General features: G+C 49.8%; 6 protein-coding genes across 6 annotated transcripts; 2 read left to right on the forward strand and 4 right to left on the reverse strand.

The window, feature by feature from the left end:
- Window positions 1-190: 190 nt before the first annotated feature.
- On the reverse strand, window positions 191-586 carry POSPLADRAFT_1047086 (hypothetical protein; the record flags this gene model as incomplete). The annotated part of the gene is made up of 1 exon (XM_024479203.1): window positions 191-586. One exon carries the CDS (start codon window positions 584-586, stop codon window positions 191-193), a length of 396 nt encoding a protein of 131 aa, XP_024338631.1.
- Window positions 587-1498: 912 nt separating this feature from the next.
- POSPLADRAFT_1040212 (hypothetical protein) lies at window positions 1499-2367 on the reverse strand. Its single transcript, XM_024477700.1, has 3 exons — window positions 2349-2367; window positions 2187-2295; window positions 1499-2123 (listed from the first exon to the last, which is right to left on the reverse strand). Exons 2-3 carry the CDS (start codon window positions 2273-2275, stop codon window positions 1631-1633), a joined length of 582 nt encoding a protein of 193 aa, XP_024338632.1. The 5' UTR covers window positions 2276-2295; window positions 2349-2367; the 3' UTR covers window positions 1499-1630.
- A 1113-nt stretch (window positions 2368-3480) lies between these two features.
- On the reverse strand, window positions 3481-5890 carry POSPLADRAFT_1047088 (hypothetical protein; the record flags this gene model as incomplete). Its single annotated transcript, XM_024479204.1, has 13 exons — window positions 3481-3619; window positions 3881-3984; window positions 4037-4174; window positions 4226-4292; window positions 4347-4351; window positions 4414-4449; window positions 4819-4966; window positions 5022-5127; window positions 5181-5266; window positions 5316-5528; window positions 5580-5609; window positions 5674-5738; window positions 5789-5890. The coding sequence occupies 13 exons, from the start codon at window positions 5888-5890 to the stop codon at window positions 3481-3483; spliced, it is 1239 nt and encodes a 412-aa protein (XP_024338633.1).
- An 862-nt stretch (window positions 5891-6752) lies between these two features.
- POSPLADRAFT_1144532 (hypothetical protein) lies at window positions 6753-7989 on the reverse strand (the record flags this gene model as incomplete). Its single annotated transcript, XM_024485704.1, has 4 exons — window positions 6753-6929; window positions 6956-7278; window positions 7469-7485; window positions 7844-7989. The coding sequence occupies 4 exons, from the start codon at window positions 7987-7989 to the stop codon at window positions 6753-6755; spliced, it is 663 nt and encodes a 220-aa protein (XP_024338634.1).
- Window positions 7990-8337: 348 nt separating this feature from the next.
- Window positions 8338-10845, forward strand: POSPLADRAFT_1066322 (glycoside hydrolase family 30 protein; the record flags this gene model as incomplete). Its single annotated transcript, XM_024482059.1, has 16 exons — window positions 8338-8409; window positions 8479-8635; window positions 8699-8733; window positions 8790-8838; window positions 8897-8971; window positions 9025-9167; window positions 9222-9288; window positions 9350-9423; window positions 9501-9674; window positions 9736-9894; window positions 9949-9965; window positions 10028-10197; window positions 10266-10440; window positions 10499-10568; window positions 10621-10780; window positions 10833-10845. 15 exons carry the CDS (start codon window positions 8338-8340, stop codon window positions 10678-10680), a joined length of 1497 nt encoding a protein of 498 aa, XP_024338635.1. The 3' UTR covers window positions 10681-10780; window positions 10833-10845.
- A 1020-nt stretch (window positions 10846-11865) lies between these two features.
- Window positions 11866-12771, forward strand: POSPLADRAFT_1145460 (hypothetical protein; the record flags this gene model as incomplete). Its single annotated transcript, XM_024485806.1, has 3 exons — window positions 11866-12032; window positions 12236-12383; window positions 12619-12771. Coding segments are annotated over 3 exons (468 nt in total), but the record flags the coding sequence as incomplete, so codon positions are not given.
- Between the last annotated feature and the right edge of the window lie 1155 nt (window positions 12772-13926).

The raw sequence follows: 13926 nt of genomic DNA on the forward strand, positions 1-13926 counted from the left end.
GAAGGCCTCTACCCGACTCAAAGACTCACTGGCTGCATTCCCTGTGTCTCAAATTCATATTTAGGCCAAGTCCGAGATTATGACCGCTCCCTTCCGCGGTGCTCATGCTATATTCCAATACTGGTACGTCGTACTACAACATCATCTCGTCCCTTATCAATGCCCAAGCCATGTCCCCTCTGCAGCTTCATTACAGCGGGCCGGCAGGGGCATCAGGATGGTCCCTGATATAATCGAGGATCGGAACGTAGGCCTTGGCTGCATCCGGGGGGTTGAAGTCTGTGATGTCGAGAATGTATTCGTTAGTCGAGTCAGTGGACGCCTCGACCACTCTCTCTCCCGTGTTTCTCAGCGGGCGCATCTTGTCCTCCGAACGGTCGCGGATATAGCGCCAGAACTTCATCTTCTGGCCACGCGCGCCGATTGCCCAGCAGCGATCGAAGCCGGAGTCATCGAGGTAGCTGCGGAGCTGCGCCTTGATCGCGTCGAAGTTGTCCCCGCCCACACCCTTCCCCTCCAAAAGAAGAACGGGGTATGACTGAGTGATACCGGTGTTGGCAGCATTGTAAGTGTAGTTCGAAATCATGATGTCGGCCTTTCCTCCGCCGACGATCGAGCCCTCAGGCGAGATGACGTTATTCAAATTGTTTGTGGGCAGGTACAGGCCCAACACTCTGCAAAGGTGCCCCAGATCAATCATCGGTACACTATGAAGAGAACAGAGACGAGCATACGCATTCCACACGCCATTCACTTGGCCCTCGGTATCCATGTGGTCTTTTCCAATCAGAGCAGAGATCCTATTAGCCAACACCTGGTTCATCTTGTACTATTTAAAGGTTGCTGATTAGTGCGCTCTCCCAACGAAGCCATACAACGACTTACACTAGCAAAGTTTGCAGTGAGTGCGAGTTGGGAGAGTGATTGTCGAATGGTGCGTCTACTCAACTGACTCCTCCTCTTATATCACAGCGACGACACCTCCGCGCGTTTCCCTAGCCTTCATTCCGACCGATGCTGCCAATGGTCAACTTCAAACGTCCGATACAAATCGCTACTCCGGTGGTTCACGGACGCCATCATGTATGTGCCTTAATTCACTTAAGCAGTCCTTTCGCTGAGCCAAAAGACATGACCGTCCTCAACTTAACACCGTTATGGGTGCTCACAGTGTTGGGTATGTGGTCTACTTATTTGATCACAATGCTCCTGCGCATGAGGTCAAATAATCTTTGTGAAGTGCAGACATTCGGTCCACATTTCACTTCTTTCATACAATGTCATCAACTCATAAGATCATGTTCAAGCGCGATCGCCACTGCACTACGCTTGATTCATCATGCATCTGATCCTCCTAACGGGACACTCCTCGAAGCAATGCAGCTCTGGTACCGTCGCTAGGATGTCACCGGATACAGCGAGGCGCTTCTAATGTCAACGAGCGCTCTTGGCGGCGTCTGTCTGTTCGCTGCGCAGCATCGCTCACACTATCCCTCCATTGAAAGTCACATTGAAGTATCTTTTTCGCTGATGGCTATTGGTACAGTTACATCGTATCTTTCACATAATCATACACAACTCATATCAACTGCATGAAGCTATCGGCTGACAATACTCTCCCAGGTCGACTTTACGTCGCGGGCGCCTTGGGATGGGCCTTCATATACTCGATGATCGGCACGAACGATTTCGTGTGGTCGGCGTCATTCCACTGCGTGACCTCGAAGACATACGAGTCCCGCGAGTCTATGTCCACCTCCTCGGGCACTCCGCGGTTGCTGACCTTCCACGGCCGCATCTTGGGATCGCGCCTGTTGTGCACATAGCGATAGAACTTGACTTGTGTTCCCCGGGCGCCGATCGCCCAGCACGTGTCGTACTGTTTGCCCGGGCTGTCGAGGTAGCGCACCAGCTGACTGCGGACTTCGTCGAAGTTGTCGCCTGTGGCCCTTTTGCCTTCAAACAGGAGTACGGGGACATCGTCGATGACATGGGTATTGTTCCCGGCATATGTGTAGTGGCGGATGAGCAAGTCGACCCTGTCGCTTCCACCGGCAGTGGGAGGCACCTCGGGGGCGGCCACGAAGTCGAGGGCATGATTAGGGAAGTACAGGTTCAAAATGCTAATCATACGTCGTGGCACAGTCTAGTTAGCAGACACAATACTAGTAGTGAGAGACGCGTACGTGTTCCAGACACCGTTGACGTCTCCTTCATCCCTCATGCGGCCGTTTGCGACGAGAGCCGCAATTCTGTTACCGACAACAGCATTCATTGTGGGCTATCTTGTTATAACTGCTATGAGCCGAGAGTGAGTCTCTCAAGGCTAGCAGAGGTACTCTACTGACCTTTTTAGCTGTAGGAAACTGGGTAACGATGCGATGTTGAACGAAAATACGGCCTTATATACATTCTGACTATGACCTCACCAGACACACCAATGTCACGACCTACGTCAATGTATCGGATTTGGAATTTGGATCCAAGGAACAGGCCAGACCATCGAATCACTGAAGGATGGAGGTTGTAGTGCCGAATCGAGTCACAGCATCAAAGTCTCATAGCCAGGAGGGGCCTCTCATGATCCGGTTCTCAGACGCTGGCAGTTGATATTCACCTTGTGATACAAAGCGAAGCGAGAGGAAGACCGCAATATCACCCCACAGGGCATTCCAATATGCCAGGTACACCACAAAAAAGTGTTCATCTCCAGATCACTTGTTGATGCCATGATCCTCCAGTCTCCACTCTTCACGGAGATGGCTGCGAATACCTGTGCAAGCGTCTGACCAAGTGGGCCTCGGCTTTGACCAATGTTCCAACATCGGTCGGCGCACGACCGCTTCATGATCGCAGCTGACCTGCCATTCGAGTCACTATACATTCATGGAAGCCGTCGAAGAGCAGTAGTAAAGACACGCGACCATTGGAAGCGGTTCATGTGAGAGTAAGTGTCAAACAGTCACGACCTTCGTTGTGTAGGGCTTCTGGCGGATTCCTCGAACATGGGTCTATTGCAGCACCTGTACGCGAGAGCCTTTGGCCGTTGGACCACACCGTTCCAACCTTGAAGCCGAAAGAATGCGATCTATGACGGTCATCTCTCCCCAGCCTACATACTCAGTGTTGTTCCGACCTTCTCATTATTGCGCTGGGTCGACGCTGATGGAGCTCTAGCGGAAGAAAACACACACTGCTCACATCACCGAGTACACGTCCGTCATCTTCTGTATCCTGGGTTACTTCATCTGACTGAGACTTCTTTAGAGATTGCGCGGATGGACTAGATTGATATTGTGTAGACAACGCGCATCGGGTACAGCAAGGTGTGTCACCACCGACAACCGAAAATTCTACAATAATCACATTGACCAAGAATTGCAGAGGCTAATCGGGACTAAGGTGGCTGTTGGGCGTTCAGCAACAGTACGCTAGCTGGATGACCCGCAGAAATACAGGCACGTGAAACTTACAATTCTTTCATACGGAAAGCTGTATGCCATCAACATGATCCTTCATATCGTTGTTGTGATCGTAATACGCGTCCGATTCGTTAGTGGCATAGGCAGACAGGTCCACTTCTTCGAAATTCTTGGCGGCTCCGCGCGCAGGGAAGATCCTGTTCAACACGCAGTAGACTAGCCCAGCAGTACCCATTCCAGTAAAGAACGAAAGATCGTAGATGCGCGTAGCTGCTACTGGCACGGTTTGTCCAGCTTCATATTGATTTGTTAGTTGAAGTAATTGTAGAAATAAGGATTAGACTTGCTTGCGCCTGCGAAGCCTACCACATTGATCAATATCCCAGCAACGTAGGCGACGTAGGCTCTTCATTCAAAAGTTGGACATCCCCTCGTAAGACAGAGATTGCAATACTAACCTTATGTTGAAACCATAAGAATAGTAGTACCATCCATCCTTCTTGGCGTCATATAAGTCACTGACGCGATATTGCCCCTTGTGAACGACGTAGTAATCCGCAAGCTACGTCATTACGTTAGGGTATACGACTCGACGAATATGCGGATTCACTTACCATAACTCCTGCTATAGAGCTGAGGAATACAGCATATGCCGAAAGATATGTCGTGAAGTTGTTGCTACTCTTTAACAGGTTCCACGGAAGCATGCACAGGCCGACAATGGCAGCAATGTAACCTCCGCGACGGATGTTCTGCAATATCAATTCATCCACACGTGCAATGTATTCGATTGAATGACGCACGATGAAGCGAGGGAAAAGTGCAGTGAGATCACAACCGGCACTGACAGAATTTGCCGTCAAATTGGTTCTACAGGCATAAATCAATGGTGCGGTTTATAGTGGTGAGACACTGGCGTCTTACCCCATCTATTTGATGATTGAAACCCCTTGTTACCATGCATACGCGGACGTGGACATTAGCGACACACCTGAGCAATTATAAAGGCGACAGCAATAAACCACACCTGCTTTTTATTGTTAGTCTAAGTGGCGCATTGCAAAAGATATTTACAGCACCCCGAACCGCGTCGCATGTGACGGAGTGTTATCCAGGAACATATTGAGTAGATCAACGGGCGACCAGACGACTTCCCCGTAGATAGCTTGTGACGATGAGCTGACAATTATACCGACAAAACAAATAACACCAAAATCGAGAGGAAGTGAAATCAGTTGTGGTAAGAGTGCGTCTGACGGCTTCGTTGAACGAGACGCGAAATCCGGAGCGTTGCTGTTAATGAGAAATCAAGTGAGCCCATCATTTGTCAACGTGCAATGAACAATTCGCACGTTATAAGAGTGATCATGCCATTCACACATGCCATACAGCTGACAACGATTGCCCAGCCCAACTGGGAGCCGTGTATTTGCGCAGGTTGGTGCACGATCGGACCCACGCCACGGGCTTTGACGATGCACCAAATGAAAAACACGATACCGGCTATGGAGACGACGATCGCCTTTACTGTGAACAGGTGCCGTCTGGCTAGACGTTCAGGAAATGAAATAAGTGCATGAGATACTGCGACTTACGTACACTTTATGGATCGGCAACCATATGGCAGGAAGGGAGATAATCCAGAATAAAAGGAAGCACATAAAGTCTCGTGTATTTGTTCCGGATGACTCAGGCATTGAATTGGCTGTTCATGACATTAGGATGGAAGCGACGCAAGCACGCACTCAACCTACTCACGGATGTTATTGACACTTGGCCACATTGCTCGGAGCATAACGAGCACGCAATCACCACCTATGCTTGCCTGTACACCATACCAAATGCTCGATGATGGTCAGAATAAAGAGGTCACTATACTGCTTTATGACTTACCACGCCATTGCCGCCCGGTTGAGGACACACCACAAGCTACCCCAAAGACCAAAGCTAGCGCGAGCGACCACAGGGAATGTAATGTGGAACACCGCACCCGGTCGGGCATTCAATACAAGGAAAGGGGCGGTGATGCCGTAGCCTATCCATACACAAATCCACGCTTGCCACCACGAAAGGCCGAGCTGGATCATAGAGGATGCGATCATCCATCTACAAAGATATGATAAGCCAAAGCGAGGCATCGTGGCATGTTCGTCTTACGTATTGATGTTGAAGGAGTCAGCGACCCAGCTACGTCAGGTAATTGGTCAATGTTATCAAAAACGCCTTACTGAGAAGTGATCAAAAGGCCTACAAAGAGACAAAGTTCCACGCAGCCCATGTACGCTTCCCGACTGGTACGGGAAGGAGATCGTCATTCTGTGGTGGAAATCAGCTGAGGCTTGGCATATAGCATTCATGAAATTTACCGAGAGGAACGATTCGGTAAATGATATTTGCGCTTCATGGCCTCTATGATCCTCGACCTCTAATGCTCGGATGAATCTCCTCCACAGCTTCGCGGAAGCCATGGCTCTTGCCTGGTTTGCTCAAGGGAGCGTAATGGAAATCTCCTTCGAGATGCTCCTGTAGATATACCCCTTATGCATTCTTCTATTTCATTAACTCAAAGTGGTAGCTTTACGGCAAGAAGACAGATGCCGATATCACTATATTCAAAGATAAGCTGGCGTCCTTTGGTAGTATATCCGAGCTTGTCTACGACCACGATAACGAAAGCAAATTTAGTTCAAAGCACTGAAAATCTTTGCTATCGAGGCAGTTATAACCGGCCCTAGTCTTGCGGCTCGGATGCGGGGCGTAGTACCTGTGTTATATAAAGCAAATCCCGTGCATGGACACAATCAGATTGATGACACACGAGAACGTAAGATGAGACATAACATAGTCAAGCTGTGGGCCACGCCGACAAAGCTATACGGCGTTTGTCTGAGCTCTGTCACCAACGCGTAGTACTGTACAAAGAGGCTCCCGAAGTTGTCGTAGTCCTACAAACAAGACCAAACTTGGTTGATTTTGCTCGCCCATTCCGAATGGCCCCCAGTCACCATCACCGACCCCCAAACTCACTCAATCATAGAAGCGCCCGCATCAGAGGCATTAAGCACGGACAGGTACATTTCAGGGTTGACTACATAGACGAGGTATTTATTGCGCCCTCGCACCAAGCATCAAACGATGGGCCCTTTAGATCGACGTGGGAGACGCAAACCTTATTCGGGAAGGGCCACGTGACCGACGCGCGAAGCGGTGGCTGAGTACTCCAGTGTCTATTTCAGACATGCTACAGCTCGTAGAACTGCGCTTTTATATATCTCAATGGCGGGCATCAAATAAGTAAATATTAAGATGTCTCCAAAATTATTTGGGGATTTACAAGGTCCCTAAAAGAGCTTGAACCGAGCCCGGTGCATGTCCCTGATCCCAAGCGCGCTGCATAGCGGCGGGTTCCGCATGTCCCATGAAGGGTTCTTGCAACTTATTTCTTGCTGGGACATGCAAAACTTGGCGGTGGCAGGCCTCGACTTGCTCAAGCCGAATGACACGCCTCTGCAGTGCTATCAGCAGCTACATACCCTAGAGAAGGATTTCGGAGGCGTCATTGTCAAACTGACTTGAAGTGGTGGAACAGCGCTCCACCACGTCACCATCATCTCAATTGTATTAACAGCTTCAGTAGCGGATGCAGATCCTAGCCCTGCGAATGTACGCTCTGATTCTGCTAAGCGGCATTGTGAAGCTCGCAGATGTATCACGCGAGAATGGCAATCCCACGGCTCGACTTCGCGATGATGCAATCCAACATTGATGGTATTGCGTGTAACGTTGAACACCATGGAATATTCTCCTCTTTGCGAACGGCCACGATCCGAATGCGGATACCACTGCATCCTCAAACCTGAAACGATCACAGGAATAGCGCCACCCAGCGTAACAGTTGGTTATCTGCTTGCCTTCATTCACCTCTATTCACTTGTCGCCACAGCGCCGTGGACATAGAGAACGACAAAGCCAGCTTCCAGAATTGTTGGATCGGGAATCAAGGGGTCGATCAAAACAGCGACCGGAACAATGCCGGTATTACTCACCTCGATTAACACGCGAACTGAGGACTACCGAACAGTCAGCATCGCACATAGAGGCGCGGTAGATAGAAGCACTACAACTTCCTGTATCCGCAATTGCTGAAGCCCCGGTACGTCCAGTCAATTGATATAGGCATCGATAATGTGCTATGGCGCGGCTGTTGTGCACGCGGTGTGATCTTCCGCGGGTATCTGATTTACTTTCGTACCAGATTGCCTTTTGGAATGCTGCCTCTTATGAGCCTTAAGTTTCCAAGTTGCCGCATGCTCCACATAATCATCCGAGGGCAAATACCCATGCGCGGAACGAGTGCCAGAGTGTAAAGGTAATCGGCGGCTCTGTTCCTAATCCAATCGCACAGCGATCGCATGGCGCACTGCTCTATGTACCGCTCGAGACCGTGGTCCATCTCCATTGGTGCGTTCTCCGGCTTCGGGATTTGCACTTCCCAACGTTTGATATCTTTATCGATTTGCGGGACTCTCCTACTGCCGTTCTTTGCTGGCGCATTCCTCTTCACCATATGCGTCTATCGCATTGTCGACCGGCATAATAACCAGGTGTCGGCATACGCACACACGCTCCATGCGCTTCTGCGCCCTTGCCCGCATGATCTTTGGTTTGTGCCGATGCATGCGACCAAAATGTGACCCAGATTGCCACTTTCAGCGTTCGTGCCTGGTCGTTGCCATGCCGTGCTCAGTACTGCTTCCGTTCGCGGCAGGGGCTGGTGTAACTCCCTGCCATCCGCTATGGTATACAGCCATGCGCTGCATCTCAAAGATTTATCCGAATATCGGTGTATAAAGGGCCACAGAGGGGGAAGGCCAGTTGGTCTGCAGCTCGCCTTCAAGTCTTTTCCGGCTTCGCCATGTTGCTCCACGCAGTTGCGTCGGGTCTCGCTCTGGCCGCTCCCATTGTGGCCCAGCAGATCTACGACATCGTCAGTGGCTATTGTATTGCCGTGTTGGTCTGTGTGGATCCTGACCGCAGTTCGATCGTGCTCATACAGTGGTCAACAACATGGCAGCGGGACAACCTCTTTACCTATAAAAATCTGAACCCGAATCCCATCAACTTCGTATCTCCGGGCTCCACAGGCACGTCGGACATCGTCGTCACGGACTCGACGGTGTATCAGCAGATGATAGGCTTCGGTGCCGCACTGAGTGAGCATGCGCGGATTTGATGCGATGTTGATTGGCCGTGCTTACGTGATTGCTTCTTCACAGCTGATTCGTCCGCAAAGCTGTTAAGCGAACTGAAGGTGTGTCTTAAGACATTTAATCGATGGCTTGTTATGCTTATCATCATTTGTGGTAGTCAACGGACTCGGACACCTACTGGGATCTGCTCAATTTGCTCTTCGATCGTAAGTCCTGTCCGATCATTTGTGGCTCCCGCTCAGATAGTGTTACGAACGTATTCAGCTACGGATGGTGGGAGCGGCGCGGGTTTCACCTACCTCCGCATCCCTCTCGGTGCATCCGACTTCTCTGCTTCTGGTAGGGCTTCATATCGCTCACACGTGCTCAGTCTCGTAACGTACTGTTTGCAGTATATAGCTTCGACGATGTCAGCGGGGATACTTCCCTTTCCAGCTTCAACATCAACAACGCCCCATCCTACTTGTTTAGCACCCTTCAAGACATCGTTGGCATCAACAGCTATCTTAAGATCCAGATCACGCCCTGGTCACCTGTGAGACGAGTTGGTCCCATATAAGATGCAGTCCGCTAACGTGTAGTGTTGCAGCCGGGATGGATGAAGGACAGCGGAACCATGAATGGCGGAAAGATGTACACTTCCTACGCCAGCGTATGTATGTAGCGATATTTCTTCGCCTCTGGTCACAGTGCGTTCTAATGACGACAACGCGACAGATGCCAACTACCTGCTCAAATGCCTACAAGGCTATCAGAGCAAGGGATTCTCCATCTGGGCTATCAGTATTCAAGTGTGCATTTCCACCTCTGCTGCTCAAGTGCTACGCTCACGTATGCTAACCTATCGTACTGTATCTCCATTATGAAGAACGAACCGCAGAATAGTAACCCGTCCTACCCGACTAACCTGATTGACCCGTATTGGGAGGGCCAGGTGGCCACACAGCTGCGCTCTCTGATGAACGAAAACGGCTTCTCCGACACAATCATCATTGGCTACGACCACAACTGGGACGACGCCGGAGAGTACCCTGTCGAGCTTGTGCGTCCTGCGCATTTTGTTTTATTCATGGGCATTGCTACATGCAATATGTATGTCGCAGATGGAGGATGCGGCGGCGGCGTTTGACGGCGTCTCGTTCCACTGCTATGCTGGGTCGGTCAGCGACCAAGAAACGTTTTACAACGCCTATCCGTCGAAGAACATCTACTTCACGGAGTGTACCGGGGAGTTCAATAGTGACTGGTGGAGCGATATTAAGGCTAGTGTTCCCAACCCCCGACTGTTGAATGTCAGCTGACCTTTCATTTTATAGTGGTACCTGAACAACATGTAAGTATCGAGGGGCTACGTTCCGCCAGTCTTTGAGATTACTGACCGCGCCACTCTTGCAGTTTCATCGGCAGCGTGAATTACTACTCGCGTAACGCCGCAATGTGGAACCTCGTGCTCGACGGTGAGGGCAATCCGAAGACACCTGGCACGACGAGCTGCGGTGGATCTGACCCGTGCCGTGGTGTCGTCACTGTCAACAGCAACGGCACATACCACTTGAATCAGGAGTGTGCGTACTATTTGTCACTTTGTAGACATCATTCTGCGATAAGGTCCGCTGATGTGCACTTCCCACAGTCTACGCGATTGCGCAGGCATCCAAGGCAATTCTTCCAAAAGACAGCGGAGGGCCGTTTGGTCAGCGTATTGAGGTCGCCGTCAATGGCAACCAGAATCTCGTCGTGTCCGCTTTCGTTACTCACCGCGTGTCCTCATCCGACTGGCTCCGCTACAGTTTGGTCGTACTGAACCAGTAAGTACACCCCTTTTATCTGGTAAACAAGATGAATGTAGAGTTCCCGCTCTTTTAGGAACGATGACAACAATGGCTCCTGGGATCCGGTGAACATTGAGGCCACAATTGAGTTCAGGGGTCAACAGGTATCATAATCATAGATACTCCACGAGAATCAGTTCACTCATTCACGTCTAGGCAACATACACTTTCCCTGTCGGCGTGACTACTCTCTGGTGGTATGCTGCCTCGGAATAAGTGGTATCGGGTTATCTCGCATTGCGTGTGCTGATTTGTATGCATCTTCGGTTAATTGCATGTTCGCTAGGGACGCATCCGCTCAATTGTGTGTTTTAAAGCACGTAGCACGCCCCTCTGTAGTCACTGTGGTCACTTACATCTAATGTTAGTCTTGGGCCTGCACCGTTATCACGCCGCATGTGATATATGCTCAAGCATACACATGTCTTTTCAATATGCAGTGGTGTTTGTACGCAGCGACTCGTTGCAAGGTCGTCTTGATGAAGGTATGTCCCGCTGAAGATTGGACGGATGATCTTCGGCACCTTTAAGCCGTGGTTGATAAGCCGCCATATTCACGTAAGTATCAGAAGCCATCTTGTAGTGACAGCGCTGAGCGCTCGATCATCGCCAAATTTGAGACGGGACTGTTACCTTCGATCTACAGTCATCGAGTTATGAGGTGTCGTGGTCATTTCGGGTCCGAGACGGATGCGAATGCGAGCGATCCTGACCGTCAACTTCCGGTACTTCGGCTACATCAGCACGAGACCACTCGCTAACGAAACCCATGCTGAGCACTGCAAGGAGCTTTCCAGAAGCAAATCTCATAAGCTCAAAGTTCATCGCTACGTCTTCTAGACTCGGTCCCATTACGTGCAAAACTTACTTAGGGCGCGCCGCAGCGATCGATTTTCGAGTTCTAGCCCTCAATCTTATTCACGATGTGATACGGCCTAGTAAGGTGCTCTGAAATGATCTTCATGACACTGCACTGACGAACCTGTGCCAGCTCTCGCTCTCGGCGCCGGAAGTGACCGATTGATAGCGAACCTAACCACTCTGTCACATGAGGCAGGGAAGCAGTACTGCTGTTGACCACCCATCAGCATTCCCGTAATCTATGTATCTCTCAGAGATCGCGCAGTATTTAATCCTGCCTACCGAAGGCGGGGACCCATCCCGTCAACCGACGCTCACGCCAAAGTCGTATTCCTTGCTATCATGTCTTCTGCGGCATCCGCAACAGCGATTCAATCTGAGGGCGTGTACGGACCGTTTCATCGTTTGCAATTGCAAATACATCGCTTACCTGCATTTCAGGCTCACACTAAATTACACAGTACTGGCCATGACGAGTAAATCCGAATCTATGTCCATGTAACAAATCGTATCTGAGAACCTGTTCTGTCAGCCTTTTACTTGTACGATTGGCTTCTGAATTTTGATCGAGAGTGGCAAGTCGTCTGGACCCGGAAGCTAACTGGAGCCAGCATTCTGTACATTCTGAACCGCTACGTCGGCATCATAGGTCAAGCCCTATCGATTGCATGCCGCTTTGCCCATCTACCCTGTACGGTATGTGGCATGTGATTGGCATGGTCACTCATACAGTGTGCTCACAATTGTTGATTCAGAGGTCAGTCCTCATATTTGTCAATTCGCGATGTCGTGTAAACCAATGTAGTAGCGACTACGTAATATTCCAGCTTTCGAATGGGTTCATCGTTCTGCAAATCACTATCTGGGCAGGTTGGTTGATGATGCTTATATTATTGCAGCAGTGGCTAAGGTACTCGTCCTCGATCGCAGCGTTCTCGAGCTTGCGGGTGTACGGGATTTGTGGTCGTCAATGGAAAATACCACTTCTAGTGATCATCTTCGGTATGGTCCCTGCAATTTCAAATTTAGTGAGTACATACGTCCACCGATTGATGACGGTATATTGATACATCGGTACTTGGAGGTATACTTCATAAAATGGAGAGTTATCCGCTCTTCTCCAAGCTCCTGCGACATCGAAGTGACCATTGACCCGATCAGTCTGAAGCGGTAAGCCGGAAACCTGTATCATGAGTATTAACACTGTCTGACATCTTTCAAGACGTAAATTGATACGCCTCTCTGAGCCGAGTATGATTAATAATATCTGCCGTAGTTGTGATTTCCACAGAGATCTTTCAATGCACCGCTGATGCCTTAACCCTCGGCGCAACGTGGTGTTCTACTTATCGCACGAGAAAGCTCGCCCGTGCTGTCAATATTAAACCAACCATTTCCCAACTCCTGTTAAGAGATGGTGAGCATTGCTACTCTTGGGGCCCATAATTTTGATCGAGCCATTCTGCAGGCACTCTGTACTTCGGGTATTGTGCCTCTCCTAGTTTTTCTTATATGTACTGAAGTCCAGAAGCGCTTGTTTCATCCTGTCCATGCTCCAGATCTTCTTCATTTGCGTGTTTGAGGTGAGTATAAATACTGCTCTTGAGAATCAGCCGGTTTCCTCATAGATCTCCCCTCAGATTCGGACACTCCAATTTGGTTACTTCTCTCAGCCGTACGGCGCTCAATGGCCACCATGCTGTCAAGCTGACATGTCTATTTCCAGAATCACCTCGTCCCTTTTATCTCACCTTTTCCTCCATTTACGTCAAGTATATTACACAAAAGAAGACACAATCTATACAACCTCTGCGTTAAGCGAGGCCCGGTTTGTCCCCAACCTATTTGTTGGAAACATGGGCGCACCTCTCGCAGACGGGAATTCCCTCTCAGTATCGTCATCGCTCTCATCAGGCGATTATCTTCAAGAAATATGTGGAGCAGAGGACTTACTTAGCGAAACTGAGTCCGACGACACTCTATCTGAGGACGAAACGTGGGTTGTTCGGGAGCCGTTCAGTTTCGGTATAAAGACCATAGTCTCGGAGGACATTCAGGTGTAGACCACGGTCAGTGTGCAGTACGGAATATCTGGAGCACGATACTTACATTGTGTTTAGCATTGCGCTCAGCAAATATTCTTTCAAGCGGTCACATGCATCGCGACGCGTCGCGCGTCGTATTGGTCATGTGACCGCGTCGGTGTGCACGTCCGATCAGATCCGACTCTGCACACATCAATGCATCACCGCTCAACAACGCTTCGTAGAACATACCTCGGATACAGAGGATCGATATGCATCTGCTGTAAATCACTGTCTTATGACCAATGACCATCCCGTAACTCGAAAATCAAGAAAATGATATCCACGATGCTCTCAGGCTCATAAAAGGCCCAAATTTAAGACACTGCCATCAGCAATCATGTGTCTCAGACTGAGACAACCTTGATTTCCCATCATGCTCTTGGTGTATTGTCACCAACGCCAAGTTCACTCCCGAAGCAAGCGGGGCTAATCGTATGGCGCAATTTACTCTTGGTGTTCCACCCGCTCTGGATTTGGCATTGCCTGGAGTCTGATACCGTCTCTGCTTGAACTT

Source organism: Postia placenta (genome assembly GCF_002117355.1).
Source record: "Postia placenta MAD-698-R-SB12 unplaced genomic scaffold POSPLAscaffold_8, whole genome shotgun sequence".
Taxonomy (NCBI): domain Eukaryota; kingdom Fungi; phylum Basidiomycota; class Agaricomycetes; order Polyporales; family Adustoporiaceae; genus Rhodonia; species Rhodonia placenta.

Coding starts and splice junctions, on each gene's coding strand:
- POSPLADRAFT_1040212 (XM_024477700.1), bottom strand. CDS start 2,275: ATGAATGCTGTTGTCGGTAACAGAATTGCGGCTCTCGTCGCAAACGGC. Junction 2,124..2,186: donor GTCAACGGTGTCTGGAACAC/GTACGCGTCTCT, acceptor ACGTATGATTAG/CATTTTGAACCTGTACTTCC.